The sequence below is a fragment of the Pseudophryne corroboree genome, chromosome 2, assembly GCF_028390025.1.
Source record: "Pseudophryne corroboree isolate aPseCor3 chromosome 2, aPseCor3.hap2, whole genome shotgun sequence".
Classification (NCBI taxonomy): Eukaryota; Metazoa; Chordata; class Amphibia; order Anura; family Myobatrachidae; genus Pseudophryne; species Pseudophryne corroboree.
This window is the reverse complement of record NC_086445.1, coordinates 448,245,285-448,272,656: the sequence shown is the minus strand read 5'-3', so window position 1 is coordinate 448,272,656 and position 27,372 is coordinate 448,245,285. Positions and strand designations below refer to the sequence as shown.

At 44.6% G+C, this 27,372-nt stretch overlaps 1 protein-coding gene across 3 annotated transcripts in view; it reads left to right on the top strand.

The window, feature by feature from the left end:
* ZZEF1 (zinc finger ZZ-type and EF-hand domain containing 1) overlaps positions 1 to 27,372 on the top strand; it is a 404,243-nt gene that overhangs the window by 112,867 nt on the left and 264,004 nt on the right. For all 3 annotated transcript variants that reach the window (XM_063953702.1, XM_063953701.1, XM_063953700.1), the window contains exons 12-15: positions 2,563 to 2,674; positions 10,875 to 11,090; positions 24,917 to 25,011; positions 26,606 to 26,745. In XM_063953702.1, coding sequence (XP_063809772.1) covers positions 2,563 to 2,674; positions 10,875 to 11,090; positions 24,917 to 25,011; positions 26,606 to 26,745 — 563 coding nt within the window. The remainder of the gene's footprint in view (positions 1 to 2,562; positions 2,675 to 10,874; positions 11,091 to 24,916; positions 25,012 to 26,605; positions 26,746 to 27,372) is intronic.

The following is a 27,372-nucleotide window of genomic DNA, read 5'->3' as shown; positions in this document are numbered from 1 at the left end:
AAGTTCAAGATGGAGTCTCTCAGGGCGGTGATATCAGGTCTGGAAGAAGGGGAATTCCTGGTATCACTAGATATCAAGGATGCGTACCTCCACATTCTGACACTGAGCTCCTGAGCAGGGCCGGTTCTTGGGCGCTGTGCGCCCCGGGCGACAATAGGGGGTGTGGTCATTTACGCCCCCTGTACAGACTGAAATGATGTGCGGTGCGCGATGACGTCATCGCGCACCGCACAGTAAAGGACCTCTCCACGAAGGGAAACTAGACGCGTTTGCGTCTAGTTTCCCTTCACAGCGGTAGTGGGGTGCAGGGGGCACAGCAGCAGCGGATCTTGACCTGGTGCGGCGCCCTCCGGGCAAAAGTCTTGCTTGCCCGTGGCAAGATCCGCTACTGCTCCTGAGGTACCTATTCGCAAGCCCCATCACGGCGAGCGTACATTCCCACAGCACGCCGCCACCCCTAACAGAGCCAGAAGAGTGAAGATTGGTGAGTACTAAGCCGGCGTCTCGGCTAGCGGGTCGCCGGCCATTATGGCGGCATGAGGATACGGAGACGCACAGCTTCTAACCGGGGCGCACAGTACACAGCTGCGTCTCAGTACACTGTACACAGTACCCAGTCTGGCAGAAACCACCTTAAAACGGTTTTCTCTCCATTTTAAGCACCAGATTACCTCAGCTAGTATAAAAAATAAAAGCTGGTAGACCGCGCACCATTGAAGGGGCGGGGCCTTCACTATGAGTGGATCCAGCAGCTCACCAGCGCCATTTTCACTCTGCAGTGGACACAGACGCTGACTGACAGGAACGCGCAGCTCCTCCGGAGATACTCCATATTACCTCAGCGGTACCAGGGGGTCATAGCAGGGGGGGGGATTATTATTGTACTAAGTCCCCTATCAGGGTACTTAGTCTGCGACCCGGCTAAGCTTGGCATTAGCGATAAGGGCGCGGTGGTGGCTGACTCCAAATAACTCTGTCTCCCTGAAGGGCTCTTTGTGGGTTAATTGTGCTTAACCTTCTCGTGTGTGTGTGTGTGTGTGCGTGTGCAGTCACATTTACATTATGTCAGGCAAAGAATGTGTTTCTTGTACAGCGGAGTGTTCCTCTTCACCATGGGGCTCACTACTGGGTACTCAGGGCAGTGCACCTACCCAGAATAGTGGGGCTGAACCGGAGTGGGTTAATTCCATTAAGGGAATGATCTCAAATATTTCTACAAAACTGTCCCGCAAAGAGAAAGAGATGCGATACTTAAGACAGACTGTGGATGAGTTTAGAAATAGAGACTCAGTCCCCAAACCAGCGTCACAATCCCCTCCCATTTGTACGCAAAAACGATCTCTGGCCCATATCCTGCAGTCTGACTCTGATGTTCTGCAGATTCATAATAAGGTGTCAGAGGAGTGTGAGGAATCTTATTTTAATTTTAATGTAAAAAAGAAGTCTTCAGTCACTTTTCTTACGTCAAAGGAATTGAATACCCTGTTTGAAGAACCGTGGGTTAATCCTGATAAGAAATGTAAAATCCCTAAAAGGTTGATCTCATCTTTTCCTTTTCCTCTGGAGGATAGGGAAAAATGGTAAAATCCACCGATAGTGGATGCATCAGTCTCTAGGCTGTCACGAAAAATTGTATTGCCTGAGGAGCCAGCACACCCAGTTGGCTCCTTTGGACCCCGTTATTTACCTCATTGCGCTAGATTCCCCAGTATCCCTTATGGACTACGAGAAAAGGATGTACCGGTAGGTATTAAAATCCTATTTTTTATTCCTCTCTCTGAAATTTCTGCAAGTAAAGTCTGAGTTAGTTGCGCTCTCTTGCAAAACAAGCTATATATTTTGTAAAGACAACAGGGTGATCTGAGCCGTCATGTCATCTGATCATTGCATATTAACAACAGGGCAGCCAGGGCGGTTACTGAGGCCACCCCTTCCCTTTCCTACAGCTACATCGCCAGAGTGAAGGGGCCCTGTGGGATAGGCTATGTGAACTAGGGTTTCTGTGTGGCATAATGTGAACTGGCAGTACTACAGTGTGTTCAACACAATTGTGGTGCAGGGAGTGTTTCCACATTCTTCATTTTAATGACATTGACAGCATGTCATAGTGACAATTTTATTTGTAGGGGCCCCCACAAGTTGGTTGCCCTGGTGCCCCCACATACCTGAATCCAGCTGTGGTTTGAAAATGACATTTAAGTCAGAATGTGGTCATTCCTAGCCTAATCCCACATAAAGCTCTCTAAATTGGAAGATTCTTTTCAACTGAAAAAAGAAGCTGTTTAGGTCATATATGATGCAAAATAGAGCAGTTGGCTGGCAGCTGAATGTGCTATATGATTTCCATCAGTAATTCAGGAATCACCGTTGTCACATGCAGCCTTCGCCTCTCTTACCTGGTCATATGACCAGATATGTCCAGTGCTCTGTACTGTTAACATTTCATTACTATGTTTGGCTTCAGTCTTCTAACCCCGCGACTCCAAACTTTTGGAATGTGGAAATAAAAATGAGTGTTAATGAATTGCACTTTCTTGTTGTAACTTTGATTTCTGTCTTCAGAGTTAAAACGCCATGCACAGAAGCAGGAGAGTGCGACCTTGTGGCTTGGTTTGAGCTTGAAGAAGAGTGGGATGAAGTGGACATTAGAATGCAGCAATGTAAAATTGCAAAAGTGAGTAAAAATGTTTGTTTATTTTTTCTTTTTTTAGTTTGTGTGTGTGTATATGTATGTATATATATAAATATATATATATATATATATATATATATATATATATATATATATATATATATATATATAAAAAAATTTTTTTTTTAAGTGTTCATTTTTATTTATCATTAAATAGTTGGTCCAGACATATATATATTTTTTATTTATCTATATATCAATCTAGATATATCTATATTAATATTATTATTATTATCCTTTATTATATATGGCGCCACATAGGATCCGCAGTGTCCAATTACAGATTACATGTGCATATAAGCAAAACAAGAAAACAGTGACTTACAGTTCAAGACAATATAGAATAAGCACATGGTATAAAAACATAGCTGCATCAGCAGATGACACTAAAATAATTATCAGGGCGGAAAAAAACCCCGAGGTATTCGGTACCGTCAAAAGAAGTACTAAAAAATAAGATAGGTTACGTAAGAGACGGAAAAGCACATGAGGGAAGAGGGCCCTGTTCGTGAAAGCTTACATTCTAAAGGGGAGAGGCACACAGACAATCCAGTCTGGAGATGACCAGTGAGTCAAGGGTCTTAGTGGCATCCTGGGTGAGTAAGGGTCTGATCTTGGAAATATTTTTTGATGAAAACTACAAGTTTGTGAGAGCTGCTGAATGTGTGGTTGAAAGGAGACATGGATTACTCCAAGACAGTGCACTTGTGGGCTAGTGGAGATATTAGTGCCATCAATAGATAATGAAATTGTGGGAGGTGAGCTAATGCGGGAGGGTCAGAAGATGATCAGCTCAGTCTTAGACATGTTACGTTTAAGAAAGCTCTGGGACATCCAAAAAGAGATGGCAGAGGACAGTTTGAAATACGAGTGAGGAGAACGGGGAAGAGGTCAGGGGAGGAAGGTAGATTTGAGTATCATCAGTATAGAGATGATATTATAAGTCATAAGAGCTAATGAGCTCACCTATAGAGAGAAACAGAGAGTACCAAGAACAGAACCTTGGAGGACACCTTCAGTTAGTGGAAGTGTGGTCAGGTGGAGTTATGAGAGAGGGCAGAGAAGGAACAGTTAGAGAGGTAGGAGGATAGCCAGGAGAAGGCAGTATCACGCAGACCAGGGGAATGAAGGATTTGCAGAAGGGGTGGACCACAGTATCTAAAGCAGCAGAGAGGTCAAGGAGAATAAGCAAGGAGTAGTGGCCTTTGGATTTAGCAGAAACGAGGGCAGTTTCAGTGGAGAGGATGGAAAGCAGACTGAAATGGTCAAGCAGTGACTGGGAGAAAAGAAAGACAGTACAGCGGTTGTAGACAATACGCTCAAGAAGTTTGGAGGCAAAGGGAGGAGAGAGATGGGTCGACAGTTGGAGGGATTGTGTGGATCAAGGGTAGGTTTTTTAAGAATAGGGGAGACTAGTGCATGCTTGAAGGCAGAGGGGACAGAGCCTGATGAGAGGGAGAGATTGAGGAGATGGTCAAGATGGAAACAGGCTGAAAGAGAGAAGTAGCGGAGTAGGCGGGAGGGGGATAGGGTCACAGACCACAGTACACAGACGCTCCCATTCAAAGTGAATGGGGTGCGTGCGGTCCCATTTGTTACCGGCAGTGTGCCCGGTGGGGTACACCTAGTCGCAGACTGAACCACGATTAGCGCGGCTTCATCTGTATCTTATCTATCGAATATAAACATTTTTCTGCTGCGGGGTACACTGGGGTCCACAAGGATAGACATTGGGGTGTAGAGTAGGATCTTGATCCGAGGCACCAACAGTCTCAAAAGCTTTGACTGTTCCCAAGATGCATAGCGCCGCCTCCTCTATAAACCCGCCTCCCTGCACAGGAGCTCAGTTTTGTAGTTGGTGCCGCAGATAGCAGGCACATAACAGAGGGGCTGCTCCTAGCAGCCCTAAAGAAGAGCTTTTTAAGAAGAAAAGTGAAGACTTCAAGGGCTGCAGCAGTGTGTAGATGTCAGGAGACATTCACTGCTGCAGCTCCATCTCTCCCTAGCGGCGCTGTACACTCCCGCGCCCTGGTTGCCGGGTGACTACAACGGGAGGCTCCGGTTTTCTTCCTGTCAGGCACACACGGCTGGGGCTCTCCGGGATCGCGTGGCCGCGCTTCGGGAGGTGGTGAGTGGGTCCCGCTCGCGGGACCCGTGCTGTATCGCGATCCGGTGCGGTCGGTGGGAGGCGGGCCGCGAGCGCTGGCGGTGGTCACTGTGGCATACAGGCGATCCCACTAGATCACCAGGGCATGGGTGCAGGTCAGGTTTTCTCTCTAAACCTTTTTACAAGTAGCCCGCAGTACCAGGTGGTTTTGCCAGCAGAGGGGATAAGGCTTAGACCTGGAGCCCCTCCCCCAGCCCCAGGACGCCATTTACAGTAAATATTCCCGCCCTGGAGCTGCATATCTGTCTCTCCCTCACTCCCTGTCAGTGTTTAGGTGCCATTTCTCTCAGCTACACTGTTCCTGGGACTGCTTGGGCAAATCCTCCTTTGTAAAGCCGCCTGATAGTCAACGCTGTGACTTTACAAGACACTTAAGTATTCTACATGTCGTTTAGACAGTGATAGTTAAGAAAAAGTGCATTTAGTCAGGGTTCTCTGGTACAAGTGCCCTGTGATATATACATCCAGTTTTTTACTGTGCAGTGTTATATCTATTGACTACATAGCTATATAGAAGCTAGTCCAGTGAAGTATTATTGTTTGTAATAACCTCTGCATTGTACAACTGTGACTACATGTGTGTGCATTAGCTTGCTGGGTGAATTTAATTTTGTGTGTCTCACTCAACTTGCTATCCCTATATTCTATAACCTGAGGGGGCTTGGTGCGTCAGGTTTATAATACGGTAATATAGGATATTCACAAGATATGCTGTAATTGTATTTTTCTCTGTGATTTTAGTCACCATATCTCTCCTATATCCCTGCTTGTGCTGACTACACTGTGCAGGGGTTTGGGCAAGAGATATTGTGCTGCTGATAATTGTACTGTTACACCTGATATTGCAAGTTATATCATGTCTGCTTCTGAGGGTAACGGTTCTGGGGCTGAACACACTACCGGTGTTGCTGACGCCACAGATCCCTATGAGGATAATATAGCAGCTGAGGGCTCTGGTTCTGGGGGTTCTTTGCCCCCCAGTGGGACTGTGGCAACGGGGGTCCATAATGACCCACCGTGGGCTACTTTCTCCACACTTCTGAATATGCTAGCTACTAAACTAACGCCCCCTATGGGACCTCCTATGCCGGTTCAACCGTATGTGCTTACCGCAGCTAACCCGCCGTGGGCGGACAATTTATCTGCTCAATTGAAGAAGTTGAACCAGTCCTTGACTACTAAACAGTCTGACCCTCGCTCGCCTCAGACCAAGGGGTCCTCTAAGCGAGCTATTACCTCCTCACAATCCACTGCTGTCACTGACACCTCGTCTGATGAAGATGACGCTTACACTGACCCCACAGATTCTGACACAGATACTGCTGATGGGGAGGGTAGTTCACAAGTGGATGTTCCTGATCTTTTGGAGGCTATTAAGTTGATTCTACAGATTACGGATGATCCCGATCCGTCCGTCCCTCCTAAGAAACCAGATAGGTTCAAGCGTCAGAAGGTGGTTAAACAAGTTTTACCTCATTCTAATCACCTGGTGGATAAACGTCAGCAATCCTGGGAAAATCCAGGGAAGAAGTTTGTGCCTCACAAAAAGATTCTGGCTCGCTATCCCCTCGCGCCAGAGCTGTCAAAAAAATTAGGAAACGCCTCCTCCAGTGGACTCTCATGTAGCAAGGATGGTGGTTTCCTCAGCTCTACCTGTCACTACTGTCACGTCTCTGAAAGAGCCTACGGGTAAACGTGTGGAGAGTTGTCTGAAAGCGATTTACACCCTCATGGGTACTGCGCAAAGGCCCACTATTGCAGCGACATGGGCTGCAGAAGCTATTGAAGTGTGGGCCTTAGAGTTGGAAGCTGAAATCTCTTCTGACCATGCTAGACAGTGCTTGTCATATATTGTCACAGCTTCTCACTATATTAAAGAGGCGGCTTCTGATGCCGGTATTTTAGCAGCCAAGGCTTCTACTATGTCAGTCCTGGCCAGCTGGATATTGTGGCTGAGATCCTGGTCCGTGGATCTGGATTCTAGAAAAACCCTGGAGGTACTCCCTTTTAAGGGAGATATTCTGTTTGGGGAGGACTTAAATAAGATAGTGGCTGATTTGGCTACTGCCAAAACTGCCTGTCTGCCAAGTACCGCTCCTTCTGTGCCGAAGGCTAAAAGTACTTCCTTTCTTCCTTTTCGTTCTTCAGGTAAAGCAAAAGGTCAGGCGTACCACAAACAGGCCCGCACTTCCAAACCTGGTAAGCCGAAGCCCAAAAGAGCCTGGGCTCCCCGTCAGCCAGCTTCCAAGACCAATAAGCCTACCGCATGACTGGGCGGGCCTCCCCCTGGGGGACCCCAGGGTGGGGGGCCGGCTGCTAGGGTATACCCAGGAATGGTTGAAGACCACTTCAGATCCCTGGGTACGGGAAGTCATCACTCAAGGTTACGCCATAGCCTTCAAAAACCGCCCCCTTCGCCGATTTTGCCTGACAGACGTCCCTTCGGATCAGGTGAAGGCAAAGACTCTACATTCGCTGGTACAGACCCTCCTGGACACAGCAGTGGTAGTACAGGTGCCTCTTGCTCAGAAGGGCCAGGGGTACTATTCTCCGCTGTTTCTAGTCCCGAAACCGAATGGGTCTTCCCGGCCCATTCTCAACATCAAGGCATTGAACAAGTTTGTGAGAATCTCCAAATTCCGTATAGAAACCCTTCGCTCTATTGTTCTGGCCTTGGAACCTGGGGATTATATGGTCTCCCTGGATATACAGGATGCTTACCTGCATATTCCTATAGCAGCGTCGCATCAGCAATACCTGAGGTTTGCGGTTGGCAACCGCCATTATCCGTTTCGGTTTAACCACGGCTCCGCGAGTCTTCACCAAAGTTATGGCGGTCAGGATCCTACCGTATCTGGACGACTTGTTGATCCTGGCAAATTCCCCAGAAATTCTCATACGTCAATTGGATCTGACTGTCCAGTTTCTGCAAGCCCACGGGTAGCTCATCAACTGGAAGAAGTCCTCCCTGGTCCCTGCTCAGAGCATGGTGCACCTGGGAGCGCTATCGGACACTCACAACTAGCGGTTGTTCTTGTCTCAGGAGAAAGTCCTGAAGCTTCAGGACAAGATTCGTTGCTTCCTCTCTCGTCCGCAAGTGTCGATACATTCGGCGATGCAGGTGCTGGGCCTCATGGTGTCAGCATTCGACATGGTGGAGTATGCTCAATTCCATTCTCGCCCCCTCCAGAGCCTGATTCTGGCCAAGTGGGACGGCCTGCCTCACCGGATCAGGTCTCACATGATCTCATTGACTCCGGAGGTCAGTCTGTCGCTGTACTGGTGGCTCCAGGACCAACAATTGTGCAGGGGCTGTCCCTTCTGGATATCCGACTGGGTCCTGTTGACGATGGATGCCAGTCTAAGGGGTTGGGGCGTGGTGTTGGAGCAACACTCCCTTCAGGGTCGGTGGACCAAGGAGGAGTCTCTCCTCCCGATCAACGTTCTGGAATTGCGGGCGGTCTTCAACTCTTTGAACCTGGCCCAGTTCGACAACGCCACAACAGTGGCTTACATAAACCATCAAGGCGGCACTCGCAGCCGCTTGGCAATGAAGTATGTTTCACTGATTCTTCAATGGGCGGAACACCATCTACCGGCCATATCGACAATATTCATTCTGGGAGTCCTGAATTGGGAAGCGGACTTTCTCAGTCGTCAGGACGTACACGCCGGAGAGTGGGGCCTCCATCCATATGTGTTTCAACTCATAGTGGAAAGGTGGGGCCTTCCAGATGTGGATCTGATGGCGTCTCGATACAATCACAAGGTTCCGGTCTTCGGAGCAAGGACAAGGGATCCTCAAGCAGCATTCGTAGATGCGCTGTCGGTGCCATGGAACTTTCGGCTGCCATAGGTGTTCCCTCCGGTGTTGCTCCTGCCCAGGGTAATTCGGAAGTTCAAGCAAGAAGGAGGAATCCTGCTTCTCATAGCTCCAGCGTGGCCCAGACGGCATTGGTTCTCAGACCTGCAGGGCCTATCGTCAGAGCGTCCGATTCTACTTCCACAATGCCCAGATCTCCTCGTTCAGGGCCCCTGTGTCTACCAGGACCTGGCCTGACTGTCTTTGATGGCGTGGCTCTTGAAGCTTCCGTCTTGATGGCTAAAGGGTTTTCTGAAGCGGTCATTAAAACTATGTTGCGGGCCCGGAAACCGGCTTCTGCTCGGATTTACCATAGGGTCTGGCATTCTTACTTTGTTTGGTGCGCATCTCACAATTATAACTCTTCCAAGTTTAGTACAGCTAAACTTTTGGCTTTTCTTCACCAGGACCTAGACTTAGGCCTGCGTTTGGCCTCCCTCAAGGTTCATATTTCTGCCTTGTCGGTGTGGTTTCAGAGAAAAATTGCGTCCTTGCCTGATGTTCATACCTTTACTCAGGGTTTGTTGCATATCCAACCTCCCTATGTCCCGCCTGTGGCTCCTTGGGACTTGTCGGTGGTGTTGGTTGCGTTGCAAGAGTTTCCGTTTGAACCTCTGGGCTCAGCTGACCTTAAGTGGCTTTCTCTTAAGGTGGTGTTTTTGCTGGCTATTGCCTCCGCTAGAAGAGTGTCGGATTTGGGTGCCTTGTCCTGTAGTTCCCCATATCTAATTTTTCATCGTGATTGGGTGGCTCTTCGAACTCGTCCCAGATATTTACCTAAGGTGGTATCTTCGTTCCACCTTAATCAGGAGATTATGGTTCCGGCCCTGGTCTCTCCTGACTTGTCTACCAAAGAGCGGTCTATGGATGTGGTACGGGCTCTCCGTATCTATGTGAAGAGAACTGCTTCTATTAGGAAATCTGATTCTCTTTGTTCTGTTTGGTTTTCATAAACGTGGATGGCCTGCTCACAAGCAGACTTTGGCCAGATGCATTAGAATGGTGATTGCACATGCTTATGTGAAGGCTGGTCTGTCAGCTCCTGCTCACATTACGACCCATTCTACTCGGTCTGTTGGACCTTCTTGGGCGGCCCACCGTGGTGCGACCCTTGAACAATTGTGCAAGGCGGCTACGTGGTCCTCAGTTAACACGTTCATAAGGTTTTTATGCCTTCGATACTGCCGCTTCCCGGGATGCTTCCTTTGGACACCGGGTTCTTGTGCCCGCTACCGTGCGTCCCCTCCCATAAGGAACTGCTTTAGGACATCCCCAATGTCTATCCTTGTGGAGCCCAGTGTACCCCACAGCAGAAAACGAGTTTTATGGTAAGGACTTACTTTTGTTAAAACTCTTTCTGCAAGGTACACTGGGCTCCACAAGGCGCCCACCCTGATGCACTTCGCTTCTTTGGGTTGGTATGGCATTGGCCGCTGACACTTCTCCTGTCATGAGAATGTGGTGTTTGTGGCTATTAACTGTTGTCGTCTCTTTTCCTGCTACTGCATTGGGCTGGTTAACTAATAACTGAGCTCCTGTGCAGGGAGGTGGGGTTATAGAGGAGGCGGCGCTATGCATCTTGGGAACAGTCAAAGCTTTTGAGACTGTTGGTGCCTCGGATCAAGATCCTACTCTACACCCCAATGTCTATCCTTGTGGAGCCCAGTGTACCTCGCATAAAGAGTTTTAACAAAGGTAAGTTCTTACCATAAATCTCGGTTTTTTTTTTGTGTTTTTTGTTTTTTTACTGCCTAAAGGTGCTTCAGCTCTTAACAAAAAAATTGGAACATGCAAGTTAGGATAAATACTGTAAATGCAGTCTCCAAAGTAAACAGAAAGGAGACAAACTAAGAAATATGTTAATTATCATGCTTTTTATAGCCTACCACAGTGATAATTTTAAAAAAAGTGATTACATTTTGCACTATTGCCTCTTTATGTCAGTCATGAAATTCATGTTTATAAGATTAACTGTAAAGGTGGCACTTTACTAAATTAAGGACTGCTTAATTTAAAAATCTCTGAAGAGACATTACATGGTGCATTACTTGAAAATTGGATGGTGTTAAGTGGATCTGCTAGTGATATTGTTAGTGGTAGTTACATTGACTACAAAGAGATTTCCATTGATAACATTGACATGTTCTCTCTAGTACTGGATGGTGAAGTTCCTCTGCACCCGAGAAGATACAGCAGAGCGTCTGGGTGTACAAGGAGTTAGTGCTTCTGGTTACAGCAGGCCAGAGGAAACCAAGATTGACATGAATGTGATGTGTCTCAAGTGTAAGGAGTTGGCAGCTGACAGTGTATGTGGAATGACGCTGATTCTGAAAACACTGCTGTTTGTTCAACAACTAGCACATGATATGGTGAGTTACACCAATAACTACTTGTGTATCTTAATATAATCCTAATATAGCACTTTCACTCCTGTAATGTTTCTTAGCCATTAAGGGAATTATTTACTTGTCTGTGATAATGCAGTAAATTATTGCGGATTAACTTTTCGCACATATTGTGCGAGTGCCAGTTTTTGGCAGTATGCATGCTCCCGTTTATTAGCCAAATACTGTAAGCATATTATACATCTAGTGCTCAACCTCTGACAATAACAAATGCTGGTGTCATGCGATGCGGTTTTTGTAAAGATATTGCAATGTAATACTTTCAAAATACAATCTAAAAAAATGTAGGGCAACTGAGTACATACAATCATAACAAATACAATTATACTGTGGGATTTTTCCCAATTTTTCACCTGCTCAGGAGGTGGTGAAAAGAAAATTGCATTAAACCTATGGAGAATTATCGGCAGTACATTTTTGCAATTAATTGGATATTTCCTTTTTAGCAAGTCGCGATAAAAGCCCATTTCTCTATCGTCCTAGTGGATGCTGGGGTTCCTGAAAGGACCATGGGGAATAGCGGCTCCGCAGGAGACAGGGCACAAAAAGTAAAGCTTTTTCCGATCAGGTGGTGTGCACTGGCTCCTCCCCCTATGACCCTCCTCCAGACTCCAGTTAGATTTTTGTGCCCGGCCGAGAAGGGTGCAATCTAGGTGGCTCTCCTAAAGAGCTGCTTAGAGAAAGTTTAGCTAGGTTTTTTATTTTACAGTGATTCCTGCTGGCAACAGGATCACTGCAGCGAGGGACTGAGGGGAGAAGGAGTCAACTCACCTGCGTGCAGGATGGATTGGTTTCTTGGCTACTGGACATCAAGCTCCAGAGGGACGATCACAGGTACAGCCTGGATGGTCACCGGAGCCACGCCGCCGGCCCCCTTGCAGATGCTGAAATCAGAAGAGGTCCAGAATCGGCGGCTGAAGACTCCTGCAGTCTTCTAAGGTAGCGCACAGCACTGCAGCTGTGCGCCATTTTCCTCTCAGCACACTTCACACGGCAGTCACTGAGGGTGCAGGGCGCTGGGAGGGGGGCGCCCTGGGAGGCAAATGAGTACCTATAAAGGCTAAAAATACCTCACATATAGCCCTAGAGGCTATATGGAGATATTTAACCCCTGCCTAATTTTTCTAAATAGCGGGAGACGAGCCCGCCGGAAAAGGGGCGGGGCCTATCTCCTCAGCACACGGCGCCATTTCCTCTCACAGCTCCGCTGGTCAGGACGGCTCCCAAGTCTCTCCCCTGCACTGCACTACAGAAACAGGGTAAAACAGAGAAGGGGGGGGCACATTTATGGCGATATTTTGATATAACAAAGCAGCTATAAGGGAGCACTTATTATAAGGCTATCCCTGATATATATATATATAGCGCTTTTGGTGTGTGCTGGCAAACTCTCCCTCTGTCTCCCCAAAGGGCTAGTGGGTCCTGTCTTCGTTAGGAGCATTCCCTGTGTGTCTGCTGTGTGTCGGTACGTGTGTGTCGACATGTATGAGGACGATATTGGTGTGGAGGCGGAGCAATTGCCAAATATGAGGATGTCACCCCCCAGGGAGTCGACACCAGAATGGATGCCTTTATTTATGGAACTACGGGATAGTGTCAACACGCTAAAGCAGTCGTTTGACGACATGAGACGGCCGGACAATCAATTAGTGCCTGTCCAGGCGACTCAAACACCGTCAGGGGCTGTGAAACGCCCTTTGCCTCAGTCGGTCGACACAGACCCAGACACAGGCGATGACTCCAGTGGTGACGGTGACGAATCAACCGTATTTTCCAGTAGGGCCACACGTTATATGATTTTGGCAATGAAGGAGGCGTTACATTTAGCTGATACTACAGGTACCACTAAACAGGGTATTATGTGGGGTATGAAAAAACTACCTATAGTTTTTCCTGAATCAGAAGAACTAAATGACGTGTGTAATGAAGCGTGGGTTGCCCCTGATAAAAAGCTGATAATTTCAAAGAAATTATTGGCATTATACCCTTTCCCGCCAGAGGTTAGGGAGCGCTGGGAAACACCTCCTAGGGTGGACAAGGCGCTAACACGCTTATCTAAACAAGTGGCGTTACCCTCTCCTGAGACGGCCGCACTTAAAGATCCATCAGATAGGAGGATGGAAAATATCCAAAAAAGTATATACACACATGCAGGTGTTATACTACGACCAGCTGTAGCGACTGCCTGGATGGGCAGTGCGGGGGTAGTTTGGTCAGAATCCCTGATTGAAAATATTGATACCCTGGACAGGGACAATATTTTACTGTCGTTAGAACAAATAAAGGATGCATTTCTTTATATGCGTGATGCACAGAGGGATATATGCACACTGGCATCACGGGTAAGTGCTATGTCCATTTCGGCCAGAAGAGCTTTATGGACGCGACAGTGGACAGGCGATGCGGATTCAAAACGGCATATGGAAGTTTTGCCGTATAAAGGGGAGGAGTTATTTGGAGTCGGTCTATCAGATTTGGTGGCCACGGCTACAGCCGGGAAATCCACCTTTCTACCTCAAGTCACTCCCCAACAGAAAAAGGCACCGACTTTTCAACCGCAGCCCTTTCGTTCCTTTAAAAATAAGAGAGCAAAGGGCTATTCATATCTGCCACGAGGCAAAGGTCGAGGGAAGAGACAGCAACACGCAGCTCCTTCCCAGGATCAGAAGCCCTCCCCGGCTTCTACAAAAGCCTCAGCATGACGCTGGGGCTTCTCAAGCGGACTCGGGGACAGTGGGGGGTCGTCTCAAAAATTACAGCGCGCAGTGGGCTCACTCGCAAGTAGATCCCTGGATCCTGCAGATAATATCTCAGGGATACAGGTTGGAATTAGAGACAGATCCACCTCGCCGTTTCCTGAAGTCTGCTTTACCAACGTCCCCCTCCGAAAGGGAGACGGTGTTGGAAGCCATTCACAAGCTGTACTCTCAGCAGGTGATAGTCAAGGTACCTCTTCTGCAACAAGGGAAGGGGTATTATTCCACTCTTTTTGTGGTACCGAAGCCGGATGGCTCGGTAAGGCCTATTCTAAATCTGAAGTCCTTGAACCTGTACATAAAGAAGTTCAAGTTCAAAATGGAGTCACTCAGAGCAGTGATAGCGAACCTGGAAGAGGGGGACTTTATGGTATCCTTGGACATCAAGGATGCGTATCTCCACGTTCCAATTTACCCCTCACACCAGGGGTACCTCAGGTTCGTTGTACAAAACTGTCACTATCAGTTTCAGACGCTGCCGTTCGGATTGTCCACGGCACCTCGGATCTTTACAAAGGTAATGGCCGAGATGATGATTCTTCTTCGAAGAAAAGGCGTATTAATTATCCCATACTTGGACGATCTCCTAATAAGGGCGAGGTCCAGAGAACAGCTAGAGATGGGATTAGCACTGTCTCAGGAAGTGCTAAAACAGCACGGGTGGATTCTGAATATTCCAAAATCCCAGTTAATGCCGACAACTCGTCTGCTGTTCCTAGGGATGATTCTGGACACGGTTCAGAAAAAGGTTTTTCTCCCGGAGGAAAAAGCCAAGGAGTTATCCGAGCTTGTCAGGAACCTCCTAAAACCAGGAAAGGTGTCTGTACATCAATGCACAAGAGTCCTGGGAAAAATGGTGGCTTCTTACGAAGCAATTCCATTCGGCAGATTCCACGCAAGAATTTTCCAAAGGGATCTGTTGAACAAATGGTCAGGGTCGCATCTTCAGATGCACCTGCGGATAACCCTGTCTCCAAGGACAAGGGTGTCTCTTCTGTGGTGGTTGCAGAGTGCTCATCTATTGGAGGGCCGCAGATTCGGCATACAGGATTGGATCCTGGTGACCACGGACGCCAGCCTGAGAGGCTGGGGAGCAGTCACACAAGGAAGAAACTTCCAGGGAGTATGGACGAGCCTGGAAACGTCTCTTCACATAAACATTCTGGAACTAAGAGCAATATACAATGCTCTAAGCCAGGCAGAACCTCTGCTTCAGGGAAAACCGGTGTTGATCCAGTCGGACAACATCACGGCAGTCGCCCATGTGAACAGACAGGGCGGCACAAGAAGCAGGAGTGCAATGGCAGAAGCTGCAAGGATTCTTCGCTGGGCAGAGAATCATGTGATAGCACTGTCAGCAGTGTTCATCCCGGGAGTGGACAACTGGGAAGCAGACTTCCTCAGCAGACACGATCTTCACCCGGGAGAGTGGGGACTTCATCCAGAAGTCTTCCACATGCTGGTAACCCGTTGGGAAAGACCAATGGTGGACATGATGGCGTCTCGCCTCAACAAAAAACTGGACAGGTATTGCGCCAGGTCAAGAGATCCGCAGGCAATAGCTGTGGACGCGCTGGTAACGCCTTGGGTGTACCAGTCGGTGTATGTGTTTCCTCCTCTGCCTCTCATACCAAAAGTATTGAGAATTATACGGCAAAGAGGCGTAAGAACGATACTAGTGGTTCCGGATTGGCCAAGAAGGACTTGGTACCCGGAACTTCAAGAGATGATCACGGAAGATCCGTGGCCTCTACCTCTAAGGAGGGACTTGCTTCAGCAGGGTCCCTGTCTGTTTCAAGACTTACCGCGGCTGCGTTTGACGGCATGGCGGTTGAACGCCGGATCCTAAAGGAAAAAGGCATGCCGGAAGAAGTCATTCCTACTTTGATTAAAGCAAGGAAGGAAGTAACCGTGCAACATTATCACCGAATTTGGCGAAAATATGTTGCGTGGTGCGAAGATCGGAGTGCTCCGACGGAGGAATTTCAACTGGGTCGATTCCTACATTTCCTGCAATCAGGATTGTCAATGGGTCTCAAATTGGGATCTATTAAGGTTCAAATTTCGGCCCTGTCGATTTTCTTTCAAAAAGAATTGGCTTCAGTCCCTGAAGTCCAGACCTTTGTTTTTTTTTTTAATAACACAATTTTTATTATTATTTAAAGGCATACATGAAAGAACAGATAAAGATGTTCGTCACATACATATAATGCGGTGAACTTTTAATACAGAGACAGTGATATGAAAGATTAACCAAGAATGCAGCTTGCTAACATAATCAAAAGCTTCAGCTAGATTACTACAGATTGGAATGCGGATTTAGGATTCTGTAGGATTTATCTACTTGAGATTATGACGAGAATAAAGTGGAGAAATAATAAAAAATGAGAGTATATGAAGAGAATAATATGAAAAGAAAGGAAGAAGAAATAAAAGAAAAGGAAAAAAAACCAAGAAAATAAAAAATCGTGAGAAATAAAAGACAAGGGGAGGGGGTGGAAGGGGGAAGGAGGAGGGGGGGGACGAGATCATAGTTATTATGAAATAAAATAAAAGACAAGGGTCTCTGCTATGTACAAGGATTTAGACGAAGTGTACTAGAAAGCTAGTGTTGTTTGGGATTAAGAGTTAGCGACGACCCGTAGATGATGCCAGTCTGTGTTTTCAAACACTTTCATAACTTTATCTTGAGTAGATGAGTCTAGAGAAACAATAAATGGGGACCATTTGGCATAAAACCGATCTACATGTCTATCCAAGTCTGGAAATGTATTATTCCTATCGAAATAAAGGATTTGTAGGAGTTTTATTTTTAGTTCTTGTAAGGAAGGAGAGGAAGGGGAGATCCAATGGATAAGAATTATTTTCTTTGCAAGTGTCACAATGGTGGCCAGCAGTGGAATATGGGAGGAGAGTTGCTTGTTGGGGAGCCAATTTTTAAAATTCGCACACAGGTAGGCTAGTGGATCAGGAAAGACATGAATGGAGAATAAATAATTTATATATACCGTTACCTTATTCCAAAAGCGTTTTATTTTCCCACATTCCCAGAAACAGTGGTAAAAGTTAGCATGCGAACAGTGACATTTGGGACAGGATCCTGAAGTGTCTGGATTCATATGTTTCCTCTGAGCAGGAGATATGTAGGCCCTATGTATAGTTCTCCAGTGCACCTCTTGAAGGTATGAGGAAGTCCAGACCTTTGTTAAGGGAGTGCTGCATATACAGCCTCCTGTGGTGCCTCCAGTGGCACCGTGGGATCTCAATGTGGTTTTGGATTTCCTAAAATCTCATTGGTTTGAACCACTAAAAAAGGTGGATTTGAAATATCTCACATGGAAAGTGACCATGCTTATAGCCCTGGCTTCTGCCAGGAGAGTGTCAGAATTGGCAGCTTTATCTTACAAAAGCCCATATCTGATTTTCCATTCGGACAGGGCAGAACTGCGGACTCGTCCGCATTTTCTCCCTAAGGTGGTGTCAGCATTTCATCTGAACCAGCCTATTGTAGTGCCTGCGGCTACAAGTGACTTGGAGGACTCCAAGTTACTGGACGTTGTCAGAGCATTAAAAATATATATTGCAAGGACAGCTGGAGTCAGAAAATCTGACTCGTTGTTATATTGTATGCACCCAACAAGATGGGTGCTCCGGCGTCTAAGCAGACGATTGCTCGTTGGATCTGTAGCACAATCCAACTTGCACATTCTGTGGCAGGCCTGCCACAGCCTAAATCTGTAAAGGCCCACTCCACAAGGAAGGTGGGCTCATCTTGGGCGGCTGCCCGAGGGGTCTCGGCATTACAACTTTGCCGAGCAGCTACGTGGTCAGGGGAGAACACGTTTGTAAAATTTTACAAATTTGATACTCTGGCTAAGGAGGACCTGGAGTTCTCTCATTCGGTGCTGCAGAGTCATCCGCACTCTCCCGCCCGTTTGGGAGCTTTGGTATAATCCCCATGGTCCTTTCAGGAACCCCAGCATCCACTAGGACGATAGAGAAAATAAGATTTTACTTACCGATAAATCTATTTCTCGGAGTCCGTAGTGGATGCTGGGCGCCCATCCCAAGTGCGGATTATCTGCATAAATTGTACATAGTTATTGTTAACTAATTCGGGTTATTGTTGAAGGAAGCCATCTTTCAGAGGCTCCGCTGTTATCATACTGTTAACTGGGTTTAGATCACAAGTTGTACGGTGTGATTGGTGTGGCTGGTATGAGTCTTACCCGGGATTCAAAATCCTCCCTTATTGTGTACGCTCGTCCGGGCACAGTACCTAACTGGAGTCTGGAGGAGGGTCATAGGGGGAGGAGCCAGTGCACACCACCTGATCGGAAAAAGCTTTACTTTTTGTGCCCTGTCTCCTGCGGAGCCGCTATTCCCCATGGTCCTTTCAGGAACCCCAGCATCCACTACGGACTCCGAGAAATAGATTTATCGGTAAGTAAAATCTTATTTTTTCAAGTGAAAACTGTTTACTGCGGACAGTTGAATTCCCATGTATGTCTTTAACTGTGTAGTTCTAACAAAACAGTGTTTCCTTATGATAATATTGCTGGCGAGCATTGTGTTTACTGTGCATGTGCACTATGCATAATGACCCACCCGAACTCCTTTGTATTCTGATCAGAATCCTAATTAACCCAATCAACATTTAATTAACTGGGTTTTCCATCTTGATTATCAGAGTTGCATGTTTGAATATAAGCATTCATTCCCCGCCTTTAACTAAAAATAACACTTAAAAACTTAAGGGCCCTACACATTGGCCGATCCGCCACCGAGCTGCCCGACGGCGGATACGGGCGACCTGGCGGCGGAGGGGCAGTGACTGGGGGAGTGAAGTTTCTTCACTCCCCCCGTCACCCGGCTGCATTGAAGTGCAATATGGACGAGATCGTCCATATTGGCCTGCATGTACAGCCGACGGGGGACCAGCGATGAACGAGCGCAGGGTCGCGCATCGTTCATCGCTAGAGCCTCCACACTCAAAGATATGAATGGGATCTCGTTCATATCTTTGACTGATGTCGGCCAGTGTGTAGGGCCTATAACAATCTGCCAGTACTACACCATATTTGCAATTTTTTCTTACTGGGGCTGATGTCATGGAAAGCAACTCTCACATGCAGTGCATTACTAGAAACAGATCACGTGGTCCTTATTGTGACCGCTATTGTTACAAATCATACCAATACAAATTAAATTTCTGTTGCTTTAAAAGAAAAAAGAAAGAAAGAAAACCCTGGAAAATAAGTTAAAAAAAAAAAGCAAAGTAAAAAAAATAAAATAAAATGTCCACATGCCTTAAAATTCCCCATGATACTACACTTAATAGTACACACATTTGGCATGTTGTGCTTTTTCTGAATACCCTACCCTAGCTAATGGATGCAAAATAAATTGTAAGTTACTAAAAGAAATTCCTATAGGTTCCATTTATTTGGGTAGAATAAGACATTGACAAGTAATCATGGTGCCAAATAGACTCAATACAAAATGATGAAAATAGACTTGGCCAGAAAGGTACCACATCCTGCCATCGGTGTTTCATACAGTATATATGGTCTGCTTTTCAACTGTGCAATTTGGACAAACACCCACTAAATCAATTGGAGTAGATAATTTATTGTAACACACATGGACAGCTTACCATAAAGTTTTTGTAATCTTTGCCCTATATATAGTACGTGGTTGTCGCCATGAATTGTTGAACAGTATATATGAAACTTTTTCTACATACTGTTCTTTTAAGGTGTGTACACAAGGTGAGATCCTTGCTATGCCTGATTTTCACTTGCGATTTCCCTTGAACTCCCTGGAGCCTAGATATCACAGATTTTGACTAACTTTTCTTGAGATATGGACTATTATGTGTGCTTACGATTTTGGCTTATGTGAGATGTCATTGACATGTGAGATGAACTAGATACTGTAGTACACTGATCTAGCAAGGATTGACTTGCCTGCACAGTCTATCTTTTCTTGCCATGCCGACCTGGCGGGACCGCGCATCGGGATCGAATCGGGATCGCAAGGTGACTTTCACCTTGTGATCTGCACTAACTTTTCTTGCGATTTTGACTATATAGTCAAAATCGAAAGAAAATATCTCACCTGCTTTCATACAACCGCTCCATTGTTTGCTTGCAATCACGGTTTATTATCATTGTTTGAACTGTGGCAGCCGAATAGATGGATGTATAGATTTATACTCCTATTGGTTTAATTACAGTAGGGAACTGATAGACGGTGGTTGTAGTTTTAAACTACTTTAGTTCTTTCCTGCCATAATTGAACAACCATTTTTGTAACTTTAATGTAAAGAGAAACTTTGAAGGAATCGCTACTATTAAAATTCAGACTTGTTCTTATTTCACAATTACTGTGTATTTTAACATAACATAATGTATTACAGTCTGCGTTTTCTGTTCGATTACCTAACCAATTTGTCTGTGGCTTAATGGAGATATGTACTAGTCTTCATAAGTCATGGAGACAAATAAAAAGGTCAAGGACAAAATCCTCTTGCTACAGACAATGATCGAGTCCTTGTTTGCTTGCATGAAGGTCATGGGAAAGATGGTGTACACCCTTGATGAGGCCATTTTTACATATTATGTCAAGAGGAGAGTGAGGTTGCGCTCTATGGTGGCGCAGTGATCTTGTGGGCTCTATCAAAGACTATTTTCGACCTAGATCCTTTTCCAGAATCTTGTTAAAGATAGCGGTGAGGGCATTTACAATACCAGTATGAGGATTATATTTCGGAATCCCACAGCCCCTGTAATCTAAGTCGTCAAGGCAAGAATGGATAAACAAAATGTCGGTTGCCTGACTTTTAACCATACTCCGTCGACTGACAAGCGCCTCATCTGTCTCCTCTTTGCTCTCTTCCAGCATAGTGAGAGAGCTAGTAATGTGTGAGAGATCCGCCTGTAGTGCTTCCACTGGAGCCGTGACCATGTCGAACGTTGTGCTCAGTTTTAAGAAAATTGTCCTTAGTAGGCTGTAATTTTGTAACTAGAGACTTTCCGTTGCACCAGAGTGGCTTCTAATAAGGTCTTGTGGACTTATTCAGTCCTGAGCTCTTCAGCAGCAAGGAGACTGCTGGCCGGGCTCTGACTCTGCTTTGAAAGTCTGCGCAAGAAAAAAAAGCCCTAAGGAGTTAAATTAGTAACCTGTCTCAATACTTTTCCGTTTCCATTTTTTTAAGGAGCACTAGTTGCAATGGAGCAAGTAGAAATGCTTTCAATTAGATCAATTATCAAATTCAATTTCTAAGTCTGAATTTCTGAAGAGAATATTACCATAACCACAAAGTCATGAGAAATATGATCTTGCTGCAGGAAATAAAGTTGGTCTAGAATTTATTTTTATTTTTTACATGATTTAAATCCTTTTCTCGCAATCAATTGTGGTAAAAAACTATGTTTTGTATAATATAGAAGCCACCTTAAACATATAGGAGACAGAATATTAAAACTTATATAGGAAAAGCAGCATCACCAGGATAACAGAGCTCTGTGCCGGGAAGTCTGAGGCCAGCAGACAAGAACAGCGATTAGGACCTCATAACATATGATGTGAGGATCCCAGTGCATGGAAATGAATAGTATCAAATGATGTGAGAAGTTCAGTACAGTAGCAAGTTTGTGTACAATACAAATTAATCTTGTGATACAGGTTCATAGTATGAGTGTTAGGCGTAATACACAGGAGCTCAGTATAAGAGTGCAGGTGGATTAGGTACAAGATACATGTATCCAGTGATCTGGGTGGTCAGACCAAATACAGATAGTTCACTAAAACGGAAATCTTTTCTGTTTTCAGCTTAATTAGACTTCGTATGACACAAACTTTGTGCAAGCAATATGAATTAAAATAAAACCATGGCCAAAACTCTTGATGCTGGGATACTTACACACTCAACAGGCATTGAATGGTTATGGCAGCATGGTATCATAGTAGTTAGCATGCTGCCTCACAGACCACGATCTTGGGTTCCTTTCCCACCAAGGCCCTGTGAGGAATTTGTATTTTTTTTTTCCCATATGCACTTGGGTTTCCTCTCACAATCCAAAAACATAATGCTAGGTTAATTGGTGTATGACTAAAAAAAATAACCTTAATATATATGTCAGTGTGTACACCAGTGACATGCGGTGATGTAAACGGCATGCCGACTGTTGTGATTCTAAGGGGGCGGGATGTAGGTGGAGGTATTGTGACAGGAGATCGCCGGTCACATAACTACATCCCCGGACAAGTTAGATAATTGAGCCTCACTTGTTATAATCCAGTATACACCAGGGTTTTAACCATCTAAAAAAGTTAGACTAATAGAAAGGAGACATTTATAATATCTTTCTGTATTTTTCATATATTTTTCTAGTCCAAACTCTGTAGTATACTGGAGTATGTCAGGAGAGGCACTGCCTCACTGGTGTACGCGTCATGTCAATTAAAACCTCAGTTCGAGAAGGGGATGACTGCCTAAATATTCTCTGTAAAGGATTGTGCAATATGTGGGCACTATATAAATAACTATAAATGGTTGCATATAGGATTTATATCAGAGAATTTATCTAGTATGTGGCGCAGAGAAGATGGTCTCATTTCTTCTAATCAGTGGATTTATTACTATATATATATATATATATATAATATATATTCACACATACACATTGGGGCAAAAATGTTTTTGGACAGCCACCGATTGTGCAAGTTGACCCACTTAAAAAGATGACAGGTCTGTAATTTCCATCATAGGTACACTTCAGATGTGAGGGACAGAATCTGAACAAAAACCAGGAAATCACATTATATGATTTTTAAACAATTTACTTGTATATTCTTGTGGAAAATAAATATTTAGACACCTACCAAGCAGCAAGATTTCTGGCTCTCACAGACCTATTACTTCTTCTTTAATAAGCTCTTCTATTCTCCACTCGTTACCTGTATTAATGGCACCTGTTTGAACTGGTTATCTGTATAAAAGACACCTGTCCACGCCCTCAAACAGTCAGACTGCTACCTCTCCACCATGGCCAAGACCAGAGAGCTGTCTAAGGACACCAGGGACAAAATTGTAGAGCTGCACAAGGCTGGGATGAACTACTCGACAATAGGCAAGCAGCTTGGTGAGACGAGATCAACTGTTGGCCAATTATAAAAAAATGGAAGAAATACAAGATTACTGACAGTCTCCCTCGACCTGGGGCTCCATGCAAGATCTCACCTCGTGGGGTATCAATGATCTTGAGAACGGCGAGGAAACAGCCCAGAACTACACGGGGGGACCTGGTCAATGACCTCAAGAGAGCTGGGACCACAGTCACAAAGGTTACCATTAGTAACGCACTACGTCGTCATAGATTGAAATTCTGCAGCGCCCGAAAGGTCCCCCTGCTTAAGCCAGCACATGTCCAGGCCCGTTTAAAGTTTGCCAGTGACCATCTGGATGATCCAGAGGAGGATTGGGAGAATGTAATGTGGTCAGATGAGAGCAAAATCAAACTTTTTGGTATAAACTCCACTCGCCGTGTTTGGAGGGAGAAGAATGATGAATGGCATCCCAAGAACACCATACCCACTGTGAAGCATGGAGGTGGAAACATCATGCTTTGGGCTGCTTTTCTGCAAAGGGGACAGGACGACTGATCCGTATTAAGGAGAGCATTGAAGATGGAACGTGGCTTGGTCTTCCAGCATGACAATGACCCCAAAAACACCGCCCCGGCAACTAAGGAGTGGCTCCGTAAGAAGCATTTCAAGGTCCTGGAGAGGCCTAGCCAGTCTCCAGACCTCAACCCAATAGAAAATCTTTGGAGGGAGTTGAAAGTCCGTGTTCCCCGGCAACAGCCCCAAAACATGACAGATCTAGAAAAGATCTGCATGGAAGAGTGGGCCAAAATACCTGCTACAGTGTGTGCAAATCAGGTCAAGAACTACAGGAAACGTTTGACCTCTGTAATTGCCATCCGAGGTTATATTACAAAGTATTGAGTTAAACTTTTTGATTGTCCAAATATTTATTTTCCGCAAGAATATACAAATAAATTGTTTAAAAATCATACAATGTGATTTCCTAGTTTTTTTTTCAGATTCTGTCTCTCACAGTTGAAGTGTACCTATGATGGAAATATATATACAGGTCGAGTATCCCATATCCAAATATTCCGAAATAAAAAATATTCCTAAATACGGAATTTTTTGAGTGAGATAGTGAAACCTTCGTTTTCTGATGGCTCAATGTACACAAACTTTGTTTAATACACAAAGTTATTAAAAATATTGTATTAAATGACCTTCAGCCTGTGTATAAGGTGTATATGAAACCTATATTAATTGTGTGAATGTACACACACTTTGTTTAATGCACAAAATTATTAAAAATATTGGCTAAAATGACCTTCAGGCTGTGTGTATAAGGTGGATATGAAACAAATGTATTCTGTGCTTAGACTTGGGTCCCATCACCATGATATCTCATTATGGTATGCAATTATTCCAAAATACGGAAAAATCCAATATCCAAAATACTTCTGGTCCCAAGCATTTTGGATAAGGGATACTCAACCTGTATAATTTTTATTTTTTTATTTTTACTCTATTCTTATGCTTAATGTAATTAGCTGTAAAGTTGTGTAATCAAGGAATAATAGTGGTAATTCTGAGTTGATCGCAGCAGCAAGTTTTTTAGCAATTGGGCAAAACCATGTGCCACTGCAGGGGGGGCAGATATAACATTTGTAGAGAGAGTTAGACTTGGGTGGGTTATTTTTGTTTCTGTGCAGGGTAAATACTGGCTCCTTTATTTTTACACTGCAATTTAGAGTTCAGTTTGAATTCACCCCACCCAAATCTAACTCTCTCTGCACATGTTATATCTGCCCAACCTGCACTGCACATGGTTTTGCCCAACTGCTAAAAAATTTCCTGCTGCAATCAACTTGGAATTACCCCCAATGTTCAATGCGTGTTCAAGGAAGAATAATGTTTTTATTTGGTTTATCTTTGCTGCAGGAAAAGGATAATCGATCAAGACACAGGTCACTCCTTGATTTGTCAGGTCTGGATTTGGAGCTCCTATGGAAATTTTATAAGAAGTTGCAGGATAAGTATGTTAATGCCATAAAGAAAATTGTTGTATAAACTTCTATATGCTCATTGTTTTTCAATAAGTGACTTTAGCTGCTTCCTCTGTGCTGCTCCATTGATATTTATTGTGGGGCGTGGTATATTATTTAGACATTAATAATATAGACATAGTGTCGACAGGTACATTATGTAGACCATAGGTTCTCAAACTCAGTCCTCAGGACCCCAAAGAACCTGTGTTTTCCAGGTAACCCAGCAGGGGCACAGGTGTATTAATTACTCTCTGACACTTCTTAAAAGGTCCACAGGTGAAGCTAATTATTTCGCTTGTGATTCTGTGAGGAGACCTGCAAAACATGCACTTTGTGGGGTAATGAGGACCGAGTTTCAGACCCTGTGATGTAGACACAAATGTTAATAAATCAGTATGTACACAGAATGTTGTCATGGGCATGTCGATAATCTATAGATAGGATCAAATATCGACAGTCAAAATGTCGACAGAGATAAAATAAGAAATAATGGTGACTGAGGGAAGTGCATTGCGCATGAGCAGACACTTATCCTCTCATTGCAGCCATACAGTAAATATTTCCCTAAATGTCACGTAATGTAAATCGTTAAACATCCCCACCACCCCTACCTGGGCCATCCCTACCCGTCTGCTAGAGACCTGGGCACTGACTAACTGCAAACCCATTATCACCCCTGCTAGAGAACTGTGTACAAACCTAACCGCACTTTTGCAGTAATCCCATCACAGTAGCACCATTTCCCTTCATAGTTGCGATAAATAAATGATAAGCAAAGCATGTAATCCTGCGTTTTGACTGCAGGTTACACTATGTGCAGTTATCTATACTTTAAATGTCAACATTTTATGTGATAAAAATGTCGATACTGAAAATAGAAGCCTGCTTATATTTTAAATGTCGACATTTTGATTGTCAACATTTTGATATGGTCAAAATGTCGACTGTCAAAGTATAGGCAGATCTTTTGTTGGAATGCTGACATTCTGTTCATGCCTTTTGTTTTGACTACAGGTTGAACTACTGTATGCACAGTTTCCTGTATTTTGAATGTTGACATTTTAACATGTTGAAAATGTCGACATATACAATGTAGACATCCAGGTACAATAAGTGTACATGGTTCTTACTGGCACCTTTTGACATCAGAACTTACTTATTAACTTAATACATGTCCGTGGCATTCTGTTTACACACATTTGATAACAATAAAAGTCACTGTTTTTGTCTTTTGGCCAAGAAAAATAAATGTTTTGTGTCTAAAATATAATAATTTGTAAACAGTATAGGACTTGTGTTTCTACTTTTTGTTTGTCGGCAATTTGACTGTGTCTACACTCTAACTGTTGAACTAATGAAAGTGTTGACCTCATCTCCATGTGGACCTTTTGGTGTCACCCTTATCATTGCCTAGATCTTCATTGTCGACATTTTGTCTAGAACCTTACATTGTGTGTGTATCCATCTGTCCTGTGAGTTGCTGAGTCACTTATTGCTGGTAAAATGTCTTGGATGTATGAAGAGTTGTTTGGATAATGATTTGCTCTCAATCTATATATATATGCATGTATTTTGTCTGCAGACCCAGAGAGGAGTCTGACTACGCCAAATCTATTCTGCTTCAGTTACTCCAGAGCTGCTCGAGTGTGTTAACTGGAAATTCCACTCATGTCCTGAGCCAAGCACAGTATGCTCAAGAGCTATATACTCACCTGTGTGATGGTATGAGTCTCACTTCCATGTCACTAATATTTCATATTTTGGTATAGTAAATCTGTGTTTTTTGAACAACATACTTTCTCTTGTTTCCCAATTACTGGTTTCTCCATCTGCAATAAGGGGACAGACACTTAAGGTGAATAATTTGTTACTCCTTCGAGGCAGGTCGTTGGTAAAAGAGACCATTCTTCCTCCTCCTCATCCCCATGATTAATCTCCTTCTCCTTGAGAATGCAGAGATTTGTGAAGGGGGTGTAGAATATTGTTGAAATTAGTATACCTGAAATGTCTGTTGGGTGCATTCTCCTCTTTATTGGAATGGGTTGAGTGAGTTGGTTATTTACCCATTTCTCAAATTAAGAGGAGGGTAAGGCTAGGGAAGAGGATAAGGTTGGGTCAGAAGAAAATTCTGTAGCCTATGCCTGTTATTGACTCTGCCATTAGGTTGCCTTCATATCATTGGGGATAGGATTTAAAAGATTACGGTCAACCTGACTCTCTTAAAAAACAAAAAAACAAAAAAAAAACTTGTCATTCCCCTTATACTAGCTTTTTAAAGTGTTGATATCAGAGTAATGGGTGAACTGGAGCCCCAATTAATTTGAATTTGTAAACATCCTTTGCAGCTGC